The sequence below is a fragment of the Mus musculus genome, chromosome 5 (assembly GCF_000001635.26).
Source record: "Mus musculus strain C57BL/6J chromosome 5, GRCm38.p6 C57BL/6J".
Classification (NCBI taxonomy): Eukaryota; Metazoa; Chordata; class Mammalia; order Rodentia; family Muridae; genus Mus; species Mus musculus.
This window is the reverse complement of record NC_000071.6, coordinates 45,517,815-45,537,128: the sequence shown is the minus strand read 5'-3', so window position 1 is coordinate 45,537,128 and position 19,314 is coordinate 45,517,815. Positions and strand designations below refer to the sequence as shown.

The window sequence follows — 19,314 nt, the reverse complement described above, 5'->3', positions numbered from 1 at the left end:
CTTCCTTCTCCATGCTGGGATTTTGCGCACCTTGAGCTTGTACAGGTCTCATGAGTTGTGTCACCACCACTGTGAGCTTATATGTGCAACTGTCCTGCTGTGTGAGAAACAGTTTTCCTTGCAGTCATCCACTGCTTCAGGAACTTACAGTCGTTCTGCCCCCACCCTCCACTCCTTCTGCAATGATTTCCGAGGAGGGAGTATAGCAGTCTTTCTTTTTTCTTCCCTTTAATTAAAAATATTTTTCTTGCATAATATGCATGGTTACAGCTTCCCCTCCCATGGATCCTCTCAGTTTCTCCCCACATCCTCTCCCATCCAGATCTGTATCTTTTCTGCCTCATTGGAAAACAAATCGGCTTCTAAGGAGTAATAGTAAGTTATAATATAGTATAGTAAGAAGAAACAAAAGCTAACACTACAGGTTTGCACAAAACAAACAGAAGAAAAAGAAACCAAGGAGAGGCACAAGGAACAGGTCGACACAGAGGCCCGCTTGTTTGCACTCAGGAAAGCCTTAAAAACACTAAAATGGAAGCCAGAATATACATGCAAAGGACCTGTAGGGGATAGAGAGAAAGAGATGGAAAAATATATATATGGAAAGGAAAAGTTTTAACACAACATTATGAGATGAGGAACTTCCAAAGATGCCACTGAGTGCATGATCTGTTGGCATCTCCTGCTGGGCAGGCAGCCTACCCTTAAGAGTAGTTTATTTCCCAGTGAGACTCCCTTGGAGATAACTAAATTTTCATTTGCAAGTGGTTATCAGTTGGAGATATCTTCTGGGTCAGAAACTGTGGCCTCCTTTCAGCTTTAGGACACAGTCTGGTACTGTGAGTCGGGCAGGCCCTGTCTGCCTCTGTCTCTGTGTGATCAAGTATGCATCGATCCTGTAGATAGAGAGGACCTTGTTTCCCTGGTGTCCTCTATCCACTCTAGCTCTTATATAATCTTCCAGCCTTCTCTTCTGCAGGTTTCCCTGAGTCTACAGGGGACTTGATGGAGATGTTCCATTTAGGGCTGAGTGTTCAAAGGTCTGTCACTCTCTGCAGAATATCTGTACTTATTTCTATATGCTATAGGAAATAGGAAGCTTCGCTGATGATGGTTGAACAAGGCACTGATTTATGAGTATAGTAAAAATGTCATATGGAGTCATTTTACTGATACCTTGTGCTCTGGGGCTATCTAGTCTTAGTTTTGGCCATCCAAGCAGTATAGGTTATGGGTTCCATCTCATGGCGTGGGAGTGAGCCGTAAGCCAAATCATGTATTAGTTGGTTACTCCCACAAGCTTCATACCACCACTGAGCTCTTGTGTCTTATGGTCAGGGCACCACTGTAGATCAGAGAGTTTATGACTGGGTGTGGTGCTTGTTTCTCTTTTGGTAGCATGCAGAATACCAGAGACACTAGCATGTAGGGTGAAGGCTGCATGTAGGCACCAGCTCAACATCTCCGTGTTCAGTGAGTTGTGTCGATGTTGTCTTCAGCAGCGGGGCTTTGCTATCCGTTTGTAGAGAGCATCTATAGCTGTCTCATATTCTCTGCACTTCAACTGGTTGTGGGTCTCTGTGTTAGTTGCTATTTACTGCAAGTAGAATCTTCTCTAGTGTGAATTGAGAGATGCATTGATCTATAACGATTTATTTTCATTTATGTGTATGTTGGTAAAGGGCCAGAAGCAGCTTTCTTGTGGTTGCTGGGTAATAGTGAAACTAAGAAAAGGGATGATTGACAGGGAGACCAGTTAGGAGATGACATCGAGATCCATGCCGAAAGGTAAAACCTCTTCCCCGTGGTTATATAGTAGAAAGTGAATTTAAGAGAAATGCTCTTAAAAACCAGTCTTGACCTCAAACAGTTGTAATGTGTTGTGCCCAGAACCACAGGCATATAGTTCATAAGAAGGAGATGAGACATGAGGATCACAAGCCAGAAAGGGCTGTCAGATGAGTTCATGGGCAGAGCAGTGAAATTCTATCTCAGGATAAAAAGTTTTAAAAAACAACAAAACAAAACCCTATGGATATTAGCTCAGTGGTATGGTAGAGTTTATTCCCTAGCACTGACAGAAAGACTGCAGAGAAATGTGTCAGGCAAGCGCCACCCAGTGGGCACTTGCCACGCGCCTCTCAGTCTTGTGCCAGTCAACCCTTACCTCCTTGATTCCACAACCAACCACTTTATAAAGTGCTCACTTTACAAAGAAAGGAACTGCTGGGAGTGGTGGCACGTCGTGGCACATGGCGGCAGAAGCAGGTGGATTTCTGTGAGTTCTAGGTTAGGCTGGTCTATACGATAAGGCCAGCCTGAGCTACATAGTGAGGCTCTGTCTCACCTGCACCACCACTCTCCTCCCCCGCCCTTCCCCGCCCCCCCCCCCCCCCCAATAACAAACTTTGGCTCCAGGAGACGTGGTGTGATCAATAAGGCAAATAACTAAAGCGCAGCAGAGCCAGGATTAGAAGAGAAGTGGAGGTAGAGTTTTCTCATCTCAAAGTCCTCACTTGCCATCAATCAATAGCCATAGCCCCTCCCACAATCGCCACCCTGTCTTTCACAGCGGCTCCTGAAAGACAAACTCATGCTGTACTCTATGCCCCCGCCAGATGGGGCAAGAACCGCATGGGCATCAGGGGATCCTGAGGGTCCAGGGTCGGGTAGGGCTCTTGTTACAGAGCCATGCCTTGTCCCGGAAGCTAGGCTGCATGCAGAATCTATGTGCACACTCCTGAGAGAACTGATGGGAGCCAGACCAGGAGTAGGGGCTTGGGTGGCCATCCTAAACACACAGTCTCCCACCTGCCTATTGAGAAACCTCTGTAGGACTGACTGCATTCTTTAAACAGGCTAAAAGAGTCTGGAGAGAAGGCAGGGAAAGGAACTTCGCGGCCTGAGGATCTGCAGCTCATAGGCCGCCTGCAGACACGGCTGAAGGAGAGAGAAGACATCATCCGGCAGCTAACGGTGAGGCCTTGGCTCACAGTCAGGGTGTTGGCTTTGAACCTGACATTTCTATAGCTACCTAAACATTGTCTGTCGATCTTTCATTATTTCCTCCTATTACTAAGAAGTACTCATACCAAAGACACTGGCAAAGAAAAAAAAAAAAAAAAAAGCCATCCTATTCCCAAGTTTAACAGCACTTGTTTGATGTTGATTCCATTTTTCATCCTACAAAATCTGATAAAAATCTGTTTACTTACCTTGGAATTTTAATAGAATTATTCAACTTTACCATTGTTGATCATCCTTTTGTAAGTTCAACCATTCATTTTCTAGTTAGCAAAGCCATTCCCTAGACCCCTTGAAGAATTATTTCCAACACCTTTAGTTCTGTACCTCAAAACCGTCAAGACTTGATGCTCTTCCTTAGGGATCTCTCTCCCCTTGGTCTGTCTTTGACTCACAGAATTATATTAATAAGGAATAACTGCTCCTTTGGTAAGTACTGGAAGATATTATTATTGTCTTTTTTAAAATATATTTGTATTTAAGGGTGTGTGTGTGTACCACATGTATGCAGGTGCCTTTGGAGGCCCAAATATGTTGTCCGATCCCCTTGAGCTGGAGAGTTACAAGCAGTTATGAACTGCACTAGGAATTCAACCTGGGTCTTCTGGAGAGCAGTAAGCGCTATTAACAGCCGTGCTAGCTCCAGCCCCAGTTATGATTATCTTTAAACAAATAACTGCTCGGGTTAAGAGCACCTGCTGCTCTTGCAGAGGGTCCAGGTTCAGTTCCTGGCCCCCACATGGTGGTTCAGTCCTTAGCACCAAATCAAACGTGGTAGCACATGCTTGAAATCCCGGCACTTAGGACGTCAGAATCAGATCAGACGTTCAAGGCTATGCTCGCTCATCCTTGGCTAAATAGTGTGTTTGAGGCCAGCTTGGAATACCTGAGACCCTGTTTCAAACAACAGCAAGGGAGAGAAAGGTTGAAATGTTTGAATATGGGAAGAGGTTTTTTGTGTTTTGTTTTGTTTTTTGGGTTTTTTTTTTTATTCATTATTTTAACTTTTGTACTAGCTTTTCCTTTTAGGTGCTCAGTGTAGTTAGATGTTTTCACTTGCTAAGGCACTGTGCCCTTCCCTTTGCTGGTTATATGAGGTGCCAGAGGGGAAGGTACTTCCTACGTGCTCCAGTGACGCCCTGCTCGGATGCCACTCACCTACCCTCCTCCAGGGCTTTCTCTTCTTCTGTCTTCTGTCCTGCCACCATCTAGACAAAGCCAGTGGTCCATGCCTAAGCTCTTTAAAACCTGGTTGCTTTGGTTTTCCAGGAAGAGAGAAGATTTCATTACGCAGCCTTCCCCAGTGCAGTGTCCCATCGGAATCGGTCCTTCTCTTTCAATCCCCACCCAGGATACTTGACCCCTTCCATGAAGGTAAATTAATTTTAGCACATCATACAGTCTGCACATCTGTCCTTCTGAAAGCAGCAGCAGCAGCAGCGCATTGATGGGCTGGTGGGACAGTCGCTGGGAAAACCCAGAAGTAGTCTACAGCGCTAGCGAACAGTACTGAGAGGGTGCGTTCTGACTTGACCTTTATGACTATTAGTATTCCCTCCATCTAGATGATGGGAGAGAATATCCCACTCCCCTTTATCTCTCCATAATACTTGTGGTCTTCATAGTGACTCTCTCATCTCCTATCACCAGATCCCTAAAGTTGAAAAGAACCGGTATTTCATAGCTCACAAAGTAACAAACCTAGACTGAATGAACCCGATAATAAAGATGGGAGAAAAAAAAATGGTTTGAAGGGCAGGGACCATAGCTCAGTGCAAGAACAATTGTCTGCAAGCTTGAAGACCTGGATTCCATTCCCAGGACTGCAATAAAATTATCAATTAAAAAAATGACAGCAATTGAGACATGGTTTCACTCTGTAGCCCTGGCTGGTCTAGAACTTACTGTGTAAATCAGGCGAGGCTTGCACTCAGAGATCTGCCTGCCTCTGCTTCCTGAGTGTTGCTATGAAAGGTGTGTGATAATATACCTGTCCCTGCCTCCCCCAACATTAACACAATATTTTAGTATACAAGTAGGATTGTTACTTCTTTCCCTTGTTATTTGGGTTGGATGAGCCTATTGGCATCGACCTATTTGCATTTATTCTGGGGTAAGCGCTAACACCTTTCCTCTAACACAAACAGAAAAAGAAGATGGAGGAAGTGCCCAGCCGAGTGGTCAGCGTGCCAAACCTTGCCTCCTATGCGAAGAACTTTCTGAGCGGAGACCTGAGCTCCAGGATCAATGCCCCTCCCATAACTAAGTCACCCAGCCTGGACCCGAGTCCCAGCTGTAGCCAGCCTTACAAGCCCACCCAGTTACTAGATGGGAAAACTGCCTCAAGGTGTGTGTGTGTCGGCAGGTGAAGGTGTCTCTCCAAAGATAGGAAAGAAACTGGGGGCTCCTTAGGCACCTACTAAGGCATCTGACATCTGATCTAAAGTAGGAGCCCAGCCTTGGAAACAGCCTAGCCAGAAGGGACCACTGATAATAGAAAGTGTGTTCTTGAGAATTTTGGTGCTAGACTTTAAAATTACTAATTGTTATGGCATCACTTAAGATCTGTATCTAAAAATCCACTTTTCTTGGCTGTGTGGCCTTGGGCAGGTGACCTCTAAAGTTCCCTGTATTCCTGTCTTAGTCAGGGTTTCTATTCCTGCACAAACATCATGACCAAGAAGCAAGTTGGGGAGGAAAGGGTTTATTCGGCTTACACTTCCATGTTGCTGTTCATCACCAAGGAAGTCAGGACTGGAATTCAAGCAGGTCAGGAAGCAGGAGCTGATGCAGAGACCATGGAGGGATGTTTCTTACTGACTTGCTTCCCCTGGCTTGCTCAGCTTTCTCTCTTATAGAACCAAGATTACCTTCCGAGAGATGGCACCACCCACAAGGGGACCTCCCCCCCTTGATCACTAATTGAGAAAATGCCTTACAGTTGCATCTCGTGGAGGCATTTCCTCAACTGAAGCTCCTTTCTCTGTGATAACTCCAGCTGTGTCAAGTTGACACAAAACTCGCCAGTACAATTACTATCTTAAAAATGCATACAGTAGCTACCTGATCAGAATGGTGTGACTAAAGGAACTAACCTTTAAGATATCCCTACCTTCAGACCTGACACAGAAGTGTGTGTCATAGCTAGGGCTACTTGTCAGTGTGACTTGGCATTATTGAAGCAGTTAAGAGCTTCCCCGGGAAAGATGGTACAGTATTGGTTTTTACTGAATAAGTTTCATAGTTTCATGTAAAAATTGTCTTTTTTTCAAAGGACCCAAGATGGCGAACCAGCCCAACCCAAAGAAGCCCCACAGAAGCAAGGCTCCCCGCATCAGGAATGGTTTACCAAGTACTTTTCATTCTAAACTGACCTGGGGGTCTGTTTGAAGGAGGACATTAGAAAATCATTTCAACCATCTGAAGGAATAAATTAAAACCACCCAACCAGGTAACTAGCTGGGAGTGACTTACATGCGATGGATAGCTAAAATGAAGTGTGGCACGAACATTTCAGCTTCATTGTGACACCTGCTTATGTAAGAATGCCTATAGTTAAAGATGAAACAAGCCAGTTATTAGGAAGCACCCATAGGAAAATATTAACCTCTGATGACCAAATTACCCATTGTATTCCTAGTGCCTGTAATGTCATACTTCACTTGTGAGATATCAGACTTGTGACTGCCATGGTCTGCTTTAAAAATATTTTTTCCTTGGTCATCTCCACTCAAAGCTATGATTATATATATATGCATATGTACATATGCATATGTATATATAATTCCAAATGCACATCTAACCTCAAAATGAAGAGGAATAAAATAAAAGTTCAATATAAAAGGAAAGCCAATGAGAACAAAACACCAAACCTACCAGGAATGGACTGCAGCACGCTTGGATTGCATGTTTTGACTTCCAAGGTCTGGCACAGGCCACAGACTGCAGAGGGACACCACCTACCTCAAACAGCACTTCACAAGATTAAGCAGCATACTATCAAGTCTGACTTGGAATGCTCGGTGAACAACTGTGCCTCCTGTTACACATCTCAGCTTCGATGCATTATGCTAAGTCTTTGCAAAGGTTTCTAGACTGTCTGTTCTCTGATGCCAACCGTTGTTGGACCTGTTCTTTGCATCTGTGTTATCAGCCTCAGATGTAAGTAAGGCTTTCTTACTGCATGGACTCCCAGGAGAGCAGGGAACTGCCCATGGTGCTGAAGCTGCACTCTGTCTTACCCTTTGACACAACTTTTAGTGGGTAGACTTTTCTTCTCTCTGGTGCTGGCCCAGCAAGTGGCCTATCAACAGATGTCAATTCTATGCATTGTCAAATTTTTGCTCTTTGAATAATAAAACTCTGAACTGGACAATAAAAATGTCTTTGCCTCCACACTACCACCACCTGTCTTATTAATCATTTTCAAATTTTAAAGTCTCTTTTTTTGTTGTTGTTGTTGGTAGTTCTACATATAGAACCCAGGACCTGGAGCATGCTAGGCCAGTGCTCTACTACTGAACTACCTTGCTCATAAGAATACACTTTTTTGTTGGTGTTTGTTTGGAAACAGAATCTCACTATGTCTAGAACTCACTATATAATAAGACCATGACGGCCTCAAACTCAAAGATTTTCCCACTGACCCGAGTGCACGACCATACCCAGCTAGAACCCACATGCTAGCCATGTGTCCTAAAAGATTGGAGCTCATGGGTCTTTCTCCATTTTGAATGCAACCATTTGTCACCGTATTTGGAATGAATGGCACATGACTTTTCAGTGCCAACTTTTTGTCCTTCCTGCATAAGCTGAAGACACTGGAGTGTTGAGGCTGTTACACTAAAACTTTAATGATGGAGAGAGTATACAGACAAAAGAAATGCATTACTGCAGGTAAGAGACCAAGATGAAAGTGGGGAAGCATTCTTCGTAAGTCTCCACTATGGGGCCTCGTGTGCAACAGAGCTGCCTCTTTACAAGGGTACTAATGCCACTCATGAGCAAGCAGCCTTTATTGCTTTATCACCTCCTACCTAACAATTGGGTCCACAAGTGCTTAAAAGTGCATAGCAGTGGTATATAGCACATGGTTAGCATGTGCAAGGTCCTGAATTCAATCACCAGTAAGACTTAAAATAAATGTTTGCATATTTTCAGATTCATGAATCTACACAAGTTATCTTAAACATGGGACCAAAAACTAAACATATTCCCTGACATTTCTATATCCACCTTATTCTTTTCTTGGTACACCTCCATTTTTACTCAATGCATCAAGTATGCAAGTTTCCCCTTTCAGTGTCAGGTCATTGTTGGAAAAGTTTAGATCTGGGAGCATTTGGAGTTTTGGATAGGAAATGCCCACTCTCGTTTGCCATAAGTTCCAATGTTTGTCAATAAGCAGTGAGCACTGGGCGATACAGGTGGTTGTGCCTTTTCTGATCTGGGCATTTCTCAGCATTGTAATTCTTGGTAAGGCACAAGACTGCTTTTCTGCAGCCTTCTGCATTTCCTTGCTGCTGACAAAAAAGAACTCAGAGAAGTTTACTATGGTTCAAGATTTTGGTGGTTCAGTCCACCATGGCTGGGAAGGACAGAGCTGAAGTAGTTGGTCACAGTGTCCAGATGGGAGGCAGAGAGCAAAGAATAATGACGCCTAGCTCATGTTTTATTCAGTATTGGACCCCAGCCCTTGGGATGCTGCTGCCCACATACCTCAACCAACATAAACTTCTTCGAAGACATGCTAAGAGGTCTGTCTCCTAGGTGGGACTAGATCCTGTCAAGTTGATATTAACCAAAGGGGGCCAAGGTCACAGTCACTCATTTCATCCAGCAGGATGTCTGGTGGTTGAATGACCTGGTGACTTGGTTTTGGGCGTATATGTGCCCCAATGAGAATTATAAGTGATTTGTCTCACCTGATCATCGTTTCAGGTGACGATGAGGTTTGGTGTTCTGAGCCTGTTTACCTCAGCAGAGTAACTGGAGCACTGCTGGGTCAGCTTCTGGACACTGGCAGGTGTGTGCTCTCTGTGCAAGGATAGTTCTGCAGTGTAGACTAGGGTGACTGACTGCTCCTGACCACTGTCCACTAGAGGATTCCAGAAACAGACCTGACTGTAGCACCCATGCTACGCAAACTAATACCCAGGACTGGCACAACCAATGGTACTGGAACTGGATAGTCAAGAAGCTAAGTTCATGTATAGAAACTAAGGAAGTGAACGTACCATCTGGTCTGTTGCCAAAGATGATCACAAGCACAATTGCAGGACAGACAAATACAGCTGTGGAGGAAGGAGCAGAGTGGAGACGGAATAAGGAGCTGGAAAAGATCAAGGGAAATGTTTAAGACAGAATTTGGGTGAGGTACAGGGAAGGAGCCAAGGACAGACAGTTGCAAGTGGCAGAAATCACCACAGTGCTTCATCCTAGAGAAGGCGACCGGTCTGGGATCCATGCATATGGAAAGGCTGGTCTTACTCAGGTAGGCAACTGAAACAAGCAGGAAACTTCCTTGAATCCATTAGGTTACACATAGGAGCAGCAAACCAACGGAAACCCCTGAAAGACATGCAGCTTGGAATGTCTGTGTTCAACAGCCAGCAAAGTGCCACTTAGGAGGAGAGAGATGGAGCTGGGGGATGGTTCTGTAAGTAAAGCTCGTGTGTGTAACTGAAGCCCTGAGTTCATGTGGTTGTACCAGGATAAAAAGCCGAGCAGAGTAGCTTAATCCTAGAGCTTGGAAGGAGGAGAGAGGCAGGAAGATCACTGTGGTTTGCCAGCTAGTCTTGTCCAGTAAACAAGGCCAAACTCAGTGAGAAACTGAGTCTCGAAAGGTAATCTGGAAATAGCTACCACCTGGATCTCTAATGTCTAACACACATGGATCTTTGACCTTCACAAAAACACACACATACCCCTCCCCAAACATGTTCACAGATAATACTATACACACACAAACTGACAAAATGGGAAAATTATTTTAACCTAACCGTTGAATTCAATTTAAAATAAACAGTAACTTGTATGTAGACCAACTTAAAAATATTTTCACTAAGCACCAAGAATGATTTCAGTATTTCCACCATCCTCCTCATTATTGACAAACCAGCCAAAATGTAACCAGTTTATTTAGTTTTTAGCCAAGAAATCCAGAAACAGCCAAGCTGTCAATCAGTACTTCAGAAAATGCATGGGTTTTAATTAAGTGTTTTGTTTGGTTGGTTGTTTTGTTTTGGGGTTTTTTTTGACAGAAGTAGAGGGGACGGGGGCAGATCTCTCTCATGTAATCTACAACAGCTTCAAACTTGCTATGTAGCTGAAGACGAGATTACACTTTGAGCTTCCTTCCTCTACCTCCCAAATGCTACCATGCCAGCCTAAATTTTTCAACACTCTGTTTCATTTATATATTCTAATTAAGGGAACCTGATGGCCTTAGACTGGCTTAAATTGTTCCAGGAACTAGATATCATACAGTCAAGCATACACATGAAACTAGTAAGACCTTGCATAATCAAGGAAGTCCCTAACTCTAACAGGCATACAATAGAGCAACTAACATAGTCGCTACTCATAAAGCATATGTAGAATTTAAGGAAGTTGACAAAATTACAAACAAAACCCTGTGCCCTGAGATGAGGCGCAGCAACGGGGCATGCTGAAGCTCCACAGACCAGATGGCAGTGCTCAGACTAGGCCGGCAGTGAGTGGATGGTGATGCTTATGACCTGGGCTAAGGCTCCAGAAACCAAAATGGACAAAGCCAAGCTGGAGATGCACTGACTATTCAAGAGGTATGGAGTATTTGTTTTGGGTAAAGAGAGGTGCTTGGCCTTGAAGGGGGGGGGGGGGGGACGACAAACAAACAAAAAACAAGCAAATAAAACTCAGAGACAAATAGACAATCCAAGCAGGCTTGTGACCTCATACCTCACCCGAGCCTTCCCTGGGACTCCATTCCTTACCCTGACCAGCACAGCACAGCCCAAGAGCACTCAGCATGCCATAGTCCTCATGTGTGTGCCCTCAAGGCAGAGTGAATAAGGACTCAGAGAATGGAACGTAGCCCAGACAAAAACCCACCCAGCATGAAGGTAAGTATCTTCCATTAGCAGCATATTCTAACCTCTTCTGAGCTACCTGTGAAATACACTCGCCCTGTGCCGCCCTAGAAGCATCACACTGCCGTGCCAGATTCCTCACGAGGCAGCTCACAGTTTTGGAACAGCACATTTACATCTCTGTCTACACTACCTACCACTAGTGTAGCCTATTAAGGCTGATAACCAAACTGTACATCCCGTGGCTTCTCAAACTACTAAACATTGTTTCCTTCAGGTTTTTCACCAAATTCATAGCTTAAGAAAAAAAGGGAGATGAAGACACAGAATGTTGTCAAAACAAATGGCAAAGGCCAAATAAGAATGTGTGTGAGTACTCTAACAGTCTAAGGAGTAAACAGTGCTAAAGATGAATACAAACAACAACAACAAACAAAGCCAAACTTTACTTTATCAAAGACAGAGGTTTTTTATAAAGTATTCAGGAGTTTAGAGTACTAGAGGAGCTGAGGCAGGGGATCATAGATTCAAGGCCCTTCCCGGCTTCATAATGAAACCCTACCTTATAAATAGGGACAGAAACTGATACAAACTCATTATCCAACAGAGTCCTTCCAACACACCAGGTCTGTAAGGAAACGTGTCTGGCAAGACTGCAAGGCTGCAAGACAGGCAGGAGTGCTTAGGTCTGCTTCAGAGGTGCAGGAATGTTGGCAGACGCCTGCTCGAGGAAGGCCAAGGATCCCTGAGGCATGTCAGCCGGCTTCTTGTGCTGCACATTGATGTCCTCCAGCACCTGCTGCCAATGCCTCAGCTTTGTCAAGTGCTTCTGGACCAGCGCATCCTTCCGCTGCAGTTCACTCCTTAGTTCCGAGACATCCTACAGACGAAAGTGGTAACGGGGAGAGAGAAAGTGAGGTCAGCCATCCCCAACACGAGCAAATGAGGAAAGGCCCCCCTTAGACAGGAGCACTAAGGAGGACCCTGGGGGCGCACGCCTGTAAGCCCAGCTACTCCAGAGGTGGGGGCAGAATCGTGAATTTTAAGGCCAGAGTGAGTTCAATAACAGCTTGGGTAATGCAGGGAGACCTTGTCTCAAAAATCAAACAAGAAGAGGAAGAGGAGAAGGAGGAGGAAGAAGAAGAAAAAGGGGAGGAGATATAGTTAAACTAAAATAAAAAAATAGAAAGAAACATACTGTTAAAGATTCATCATTTTTGTAGGGCTGGCAAGATGGCTCAGCAGGTAAGAATGCTGACTGCTCTTCCGAAGATCCTGAGTTCAAATTCCAGCAACCACATGGTGGCTCACAACCTACCGTAATGAGATCTGACACCCTCTTCTGGTGCATCTGAAGTCAGCTACAGTGTACTTATGTATAATAATAAATCTTTGGGCGGGATCAAGCAGGGACTAAGAGAGCAGGGTCGACAGGAGCGAGCAGAGGTCCTAAAAATTCAATTCCCAACAACCACATGAAGGCTCACAACCATCTGTACAGCAACAGTGTACTCACATACATAAAATAAATAAGTAAATCTTTAAGAAAAACCATTTTTGTAACTGCATGTCTCCTACTAGTCTAGGTACAGTACTAATAGGAGATGCCTGGCTAGATAAATACAATCATTTGGCTTGCAATATAGAATGTACGCACAGATACGAAGTAAAAAGTTAATGAATGCTTAGATATGAGTTAAAGGTCAATGACAATGTGGAGGAGGAAAAGGAACCAAAATGGGTAAATGTCAATGATGCTTGGAAATGATTAAAGAGAAGTGATCTGAAACTGCTCATGCTTGAATGCTCTGGAACTTGTATAAATAAAGAGGGCACAAGCTATTCAGAGCCATCTGTTTGAAAAACATGGTGGTCAGACTCATTTTTGCTGACTCCACACATCCACCATTCAGACCAGAATCCTGCTGGAACTGAACTCCAGCAAGTTCCTTTCTTTCTCCTTCTGCTAAAAAAAAAAAAAAAAAAAAAAAAAAAATAGCCCTTGCCTGGAACTTGCTGTGCAGACCAAGACTGGTTTTGAACTTAAAAGAGGTCTGCCTGCCTGTGTCTCCTGAGAACTGGGATTAAAGACATGTGCCACCATGTCTGGCTACAATATTTTCTATACTGTAAAGAAAATAGATCATTTGCTATGAGCAAGGTACCATGTAAAGTGATTTGGGAACACAGTTACAATTCCTGTTCAAATTAACTTTTACTCTATACTGATGGTTTCCTAACTTTTCTCAGGAGGCAAAGCGTGCTCATTAAGAAAACTTTTCCAGGAAAGCCAGTGTGTGAAATGAGTAGGCAGGCTGTCTGCAGCTCTGCTCCCTCTCCAATGACCGCCCTGTGTCCAGGCTGTCCTAAATGCTGGCACCCTCATCAGACCCATAAAGACCTTCAACTCACAGGGTGAGGGTTCATCTTGCTTAGAGACAGTGGAATCCAAACGACACTTGCTCTCCTTAAAAGTTGAGGGAAAGTCAAATTCGTACCTCTTTGATAACTTGATCTGGTTTCTGGACAGATAACTGCAACCTTTTTTGTAGGAAAAAACATTCTGTCTGTCTTGCAATGTCCAAAAACTTCTGGATACACTGATCAACACCTTAAGAAAAAAAAGAGAGACCCGAAAAAGTTTATATATACACAAGATGTGTGTGTGTGTATATATATGTATGTATGTATGTGTGTATATATATATATATATATGTATATATATATATTTAATATATGTGTAATATTTTAACTATTCATTTAGGTGGGAGATATCCCACCTAAATGAATAGTTAAAATATTAAAACAGCACTTTCTCATAGACATAATTTGGGATTTTAATCTGGATGACAGTGAATAATAACCATCTTCAAGTTCCCATGTAAAACTAGCATGAAATAGGTAATTCATTTTCTTCTCAGGTCAGAGACTTTACACAACATAGAAGTTGTTAAGTCTTCCAAAGAAACACAATCCAGACTCTCAGCAGATGAGGACAATTTCCACTACAAAAAAAGTTAGGAGACACTGGAGATAACAATATGCATAACAGGGAGAATTGTGGTACACTCCTTTAATCCCAGCACTCTAGAGGCAGACACAGGCGGCAAATCTCTGTGAGTTTGAGGCCAGCCTAGTTTACAGTGTGAGTTCCAGGACAGCGAAGTCTACACACAGAAATGCTGTCTTGAAAAATCAAAGGAAAAAAATATGCATAAAAGACTTATATTTCTGTCAGACCTAATGAAAAAGAAAATCAACAAAATTTGTGGGTTTTTAAATAAACAGCATTCATTAGTTTTACATCATTATACTCATATGAAAAGCTCATTTTAAGCAATTTATAAGGACTCAGAAAACATGTCAGCTAGTGAACCAAACAGAGAGCCAGCAATTTATGGGGACTCTGCACACATCTTATTCCCGGGAAATGTTCCAAGATATATGCAGGGCTAAACACACAGATATAAAGTCAACAATAGACACCTTGCTGACAAGAACACAGTGTGCAAAGAAGTTGGAACTCTTACCAGTTCGAATTTCTTCCTGATCAGTCCCATTGACATAATCCTGACTCACAAGGGAAGCAAAGCAAGCCTGAGTGAAGGGAACATAAAAATGTTATATACACAGCAGCTATTAGGAAAAGAAAGGGCTTCTCCTGAGGCCACTCAATAATAAGTGGACACTTTGCACCTGTACTTGAGAAGATATCAGGCCAATGTAGACACCAGGTAAAGCCAATCCCAGCTGGTCTGGCACCTGAGACACTGGTATCTGCTGGCCTCATCACACGGTCTTATTCCTGCCACCTGCCTCTTCCTCACTGTCTTATTCCACACCTGGAATACCTTTCAACCCCACCACGGCCACGCCACTCTGGCTGACCCTTACATGAACTGTATATATTACTATGTCAAGATGTCATCTGTCTACTCTTTCTTTCATGCTCTACAGTGGAGCTTGGCAAGCTTTTCAGAAAAGTAACTGATGTTACTATCCACTCTTCAGCCACTGTTATTTCTACCAACAGCTCTGCCTGTGTGATTCAGCACTATAGTCTAAGTACTTGGGATACCATTTGGCATTTCATAAGTAACAGGTGTCTGTATAATAAGTGGTGTCATGCGGATAACCAAATCCCAAAGAGGGAGTTTTGAAAGGGTGCCAACCGAGCTGTACATGTGAGTGCGCCACAGGGGCACAAGCAGCCCTCAGACAGACAAGCATGACAGCAGCTGACAGAGGAACACAGTCTGAGAACAGACCCCGACAGCCTTGAGCAAGCACCGAAAAAAAAACCACAAAGACACAGAACCAAATTTAGGTTCCGAACACAAGTCAAAACTACACCCAAAGTTCCTCTCAGAAGCAATGAATCCTCCTGGCTAGCTCCAGATCTGATGGATGGAAACAGTCAAAGGATTTCCCACTCCTGTAACAGCTCGACCAACCAGACTGCCTATTCTGTGTACGGTAAAAGTTAAGTCTTGTTGGACTTTTGGGGCGTGAGCATGATGTGCAGATTTCAGAAAACCTATGGCCCACAAAGCTTGGGGGCGGGGGGGGGGGGGGCTTCACCAACGGCAGTAGGCCATGCAGACTTAAAAAAAAAAAAAAAACCAAACCTAACTGCAAGCCAGGCAGTGGTGCTGCACTTGTTCAATCCCAGCACTAGGGAGGCAGAGACAGTTGTGTGTCCAAAGTCAGCCTGGTCTACAGCGCTTGTTCCAAAACAGCCAGGGCTACGCTGAGAACTTGTCTCAAAACAAAACAAAACAAAACAAAAAGACAAAAACTAACTTCAGAAACTTTAGTTCCTGCTGCACCTCCCAGCCCACCCCCCCCCCCCATCCTTTGAAAAACATTTAAAGCATGGACCTTTATGGACAGTCAGTCTTACGGAGGTTAAAAACAACGCGTGCCCTTCTATTAAAAGCCCAGTATTTTAGGACTGGTGCGATGGCTAATCCGGTAAAGATGTTTGCCACCACACCTGAGTTCCATCCCTGCATCCAAGAGTGGATGGACCCAAGCGTTCTACTAAGGTTTCCTCCCACAGTGAGAACTCAACTTATGCCAACAAAGAGCATTTACCAAATGAATAGAAAGCGAAAGCCAGAGAAGTCAAGGGATGGCACCCAAACAAGCTAACAGGTAGGCAGGTGCCAGGGGCCATTGGAAGGTCTACACAGAACACTAGAGAAAAACAGGAAAAGCGTCCAGTATGTGACCTGGAAACTCAGAGGACCTCAGCCGAGTGGGCCCGCTCCAGGGAAGACCAGATCCTACTAGACCCGCAGGGGATCCAACGAGCCCCGAGGTGGATGGGAGTTGGGCGAACTTCAAGGCCACGGTCTCCAGAAATGTCGCGGTTGCGGGGGCAGACCTGAGACGACCGGCCACAGGTAGTACCCAATCTACGGCAGGCGACTTCCATTCTCCGGTGCCCCGCCTCTACTAAACGCCGGGACCGAGAAAGGAGTTAACCTGCGCGCCTTCCGCACGCCTGTGAGGGCTGCACAGAGACGCCCACATCTCGGCTTACCTCGAAGGATGACTCCAACTCGTCCACCAAAGTGCTGTTAGATGGTCTCGGGGCCCCAGGGGCTGCTTGCAGAAGCGACGCCTGGCCTGGGAGCCCGGGCGGCGGCGGCGGGGGACCTGGAGGCTGCCCAGTGAACATCCCTCCCAGGGACGCCGCCATGTCTGCAACGGCGGGCGGAAACGACACCGGGCCTGTGTGCGCAGGCGCGGGCAGCCTGATCACGTGGCAGGCCTGGTCACATGACGGGCAGTTCGCCTATTCGCCCGGAGAAAGGATTTACCATCATCCTTGTTTCTGTGCGGTCTGCCCAATTTATAGCCGACCTGGGTTTACTCTTTTTTGACCTAAATACTAAATGCTGGGACTGGTTTAAACCAGTCACTTGCAGAGACCGAACAAGGGCGCTGGCCTCCCTGCCTCCAGCCAAGCCCTTGGGCTGTCCCTAAAGACCTTAGCCGAGTCTTTTCTGCGCTCCTTTAGAAAAATGAGTCATCAGTTCATTCTAGGGTGATTAAGGGCTTGAGATGTACCAAATGCCAATCTAGTCACTTGTTCTGGCTGGAACAACACAAGTTCCCTCTAAATTCTGGCGTGAGGTGACATCCTGAAGGATACCAGTGTTCCTGGCACTTTTCTAATCGTATATGATAACACCGGAGGGAAAGTGACTGCATCTGTTTTCATAACGGCTTTAATGTTTGCCTGTTCACTAATTCAGAAGCCAAATAGCCTTGTTGTCGTCGTTGTTGTTTAATTTTACAACACTTAAAAAAAAAAGAAAAATTATCAGCTGACCAAGTTTTCGCCGAAAGATTTCCTTGCCCTAGACAGAGGGTAGGGAATAAGTGACAGGAGACAGGATGAAGGAGAAGAGAAGGATGGGGAGTGGTATTTGTCACTGGAGGATAAAAGACTGCCTCTAGATAGAGAGGAGACAGATGCGGCACATAGTAAAATGGACATTTATAATGGTATAAAGGGAACCCCTGTGTTAGAATGATGTGTTCAATTTTAGTTGGACAAGTTAATTAGGTGAGCCAACGGGGACTTTTCATTGCTGGACTTCAATACGATGATATCTTCACCTTGGTAGTCAGCCTCAGGAAGTGGCCAAATAAGTGAACAAACCTCGGTGGCTAGCTTTAGGAACACAATCTAACAGTTCTTAGTAAAGCAGAGGAAATGGAGGAGCCGAACAAGGATTGCCAGAGCCATGCTCAAGTGGACTAGTGTCCCTTCAACTTAACTGAGTCCTTCTAGTTTCCAGATAGGCATGTTTAATAATCTAGACATAGTAGTAAATACCCCAAATAGGAAGAAAAACCTCATAAATACATACAGCATTATTTGTAGAGATAAGTACTGAGGGAAAATGCTTGGGAGTGGACAGCTAAGTGCTCTTTGATGTGGAGGGCCTCTCTAAAGAGATCTCATTTGGAATGAAAATTTAAATGGAAGACCTTTCTAGAAAAAAAAACCTAAAGAAATACTTTGCGGGGTTAGTCAGGTTTTAGTTATCTATATGCCCAACATCCAGAACTCTGTCTAGCAAATATAGAGAAACACTTGTTGACTGAAAAATAAGCGCAGAGGCTTGAGCAGATGGCTGAGCTCGGGCTGGGAAGGCTGCATCTCAGCACTGGATTGGCCCAGGCTGCAGTGGGCCCATGGCAGCAGTTTCTTGAGTCTGACACTTAACTAACTTGTCTCAACCATGCTCTGAGCACAGATGAGGAGGTGCTGGGTCTATGTATGTGTGAGGTGGATACCATCAGAACTGTTCACATTCATTCTGGCATTATCTTGCAACGTTGTGACAAAAGAAAGGACCATGTAGAGATTTCTTCAGAACAGTCATCTGTTGCAGGATATTTGATCACATTGTGAACAGTGAGGCTGTGTTTCTAGTTGTTGTGTGGCTCAGCCTTAGCACACACCTTTAATCCCTCTGGCTGGAATACAGACATGCCCTTTGGACACACCTTTAATCCTAAATAATGAAGGTAAAGTTAGTTTGTAAGTGATGTCTAATTGAGACAAATAAATGAATCAGAGAAAGATTTTGACAGAATAGGATGAGAAGAGGAAAAGGGAAGCTACTTAAGAGAGCAGTGCAGGGAGGGGGGGAGAGGGAGAGGGGAGGGGGAGAGGGAGGGGGGAGAGAGGCAGTTTACCAGGAGAGTTTTACACAGGTTGAAGAGAGAACAAGCTAGATAGACACAGGTAAATACACAATGAGCCAGAGAATGAGAAGGAACCAGAAGAATTGAACAGATTCCTAGAGTTAGTATTAGGCAAAGCAGAACAATTCGGGAGAGGCTGAGAGAAGGAAACCTGAATGAATCAGTCAGCCTAGAGATGAGTTTGAGCCAGAACAGCTGAGTTGAACCAGCCAACAGAACTTAGAAAGAGCTAGAAATGGTGACCCCATACAGCAGCAAGTCTCGGAGGCTAAAAACACTCAAGGCCTAGGTAAGACTGTATGGAGGCTAGAAGCTTCCAGGACTAGGCCTAGGTTAGCAGAGGCAGTAAGTCTTTGAGACAACAGTTCCACCAGGTGAATAAAAGTTATTTTTACGGCCATCTGCAGCCTCAACAGATGCAAAACTGTTGGCTAAACTAACAGGTTGCCCTATGAGAGTTGTTAGCTGTTATTATTTCTATCCTCAT

At 44.5% G+C, this 19,314-nt stretch overlaps 2 protein-coding genes across 2 annotated transcripts in view; one reads left to right on the top strand and one right to left on the bottom strand.

The window, feature by feature from the left end:
* Fam184b (family with sequence similarity 184, member B) overlaps positions 1-7,424 on the top strand; it is a 109,797-nt gene extending 102,373 nt beyond the window's left edge. The window contains exons 13-16 of the mRNA NM_021416.3: positions 2,859-2,976; positions 4,294-4,398; positions 5,172-5,371; positions 6,299-7,424. Coding sequence (NP_067391.3) covers positions 2,859-2,976; positions 4,294-4,398; positions 5,172-5,371; positions 6,299-6,392 — 517 coding nt within the window. The 3' untranslated portion in view covers positions 6,393-7,424. The remainder of the gene's footprint in view (positions 1-2,858; positions 2,977-4,293; positions 4,399-5,171; positions 5,372-6,298) is intronic.
* A 420-nt stretch (positions 7,425-7,844) lies between these two features.
* On the bottom strand, positions 7,845-16,900 carry Med28 (mediator complex subunit 28). The gene is made up of 4 exons (NM_025895.4): positions 16,645-16,900; positions 14,627-14,693; positions 13,595-13,707; positions 7,845-11,976 (listed from the first exon to the last, which is right to left on the bottom strand). Exons 1-4 carry the CDS (start codon positions 16,801-16,803, stop codon positions 11,779-11,781), a joined length of 537 nt encoding a protein of 178 aa, NP_080171.1. The 5' UTR covers positions 16,804-16,900; the 3' UTR covers positions 7,845-11,778.
* Between the last annotated feature and the right edge of the window lie 2,414 nt (positions 16,901-19,314).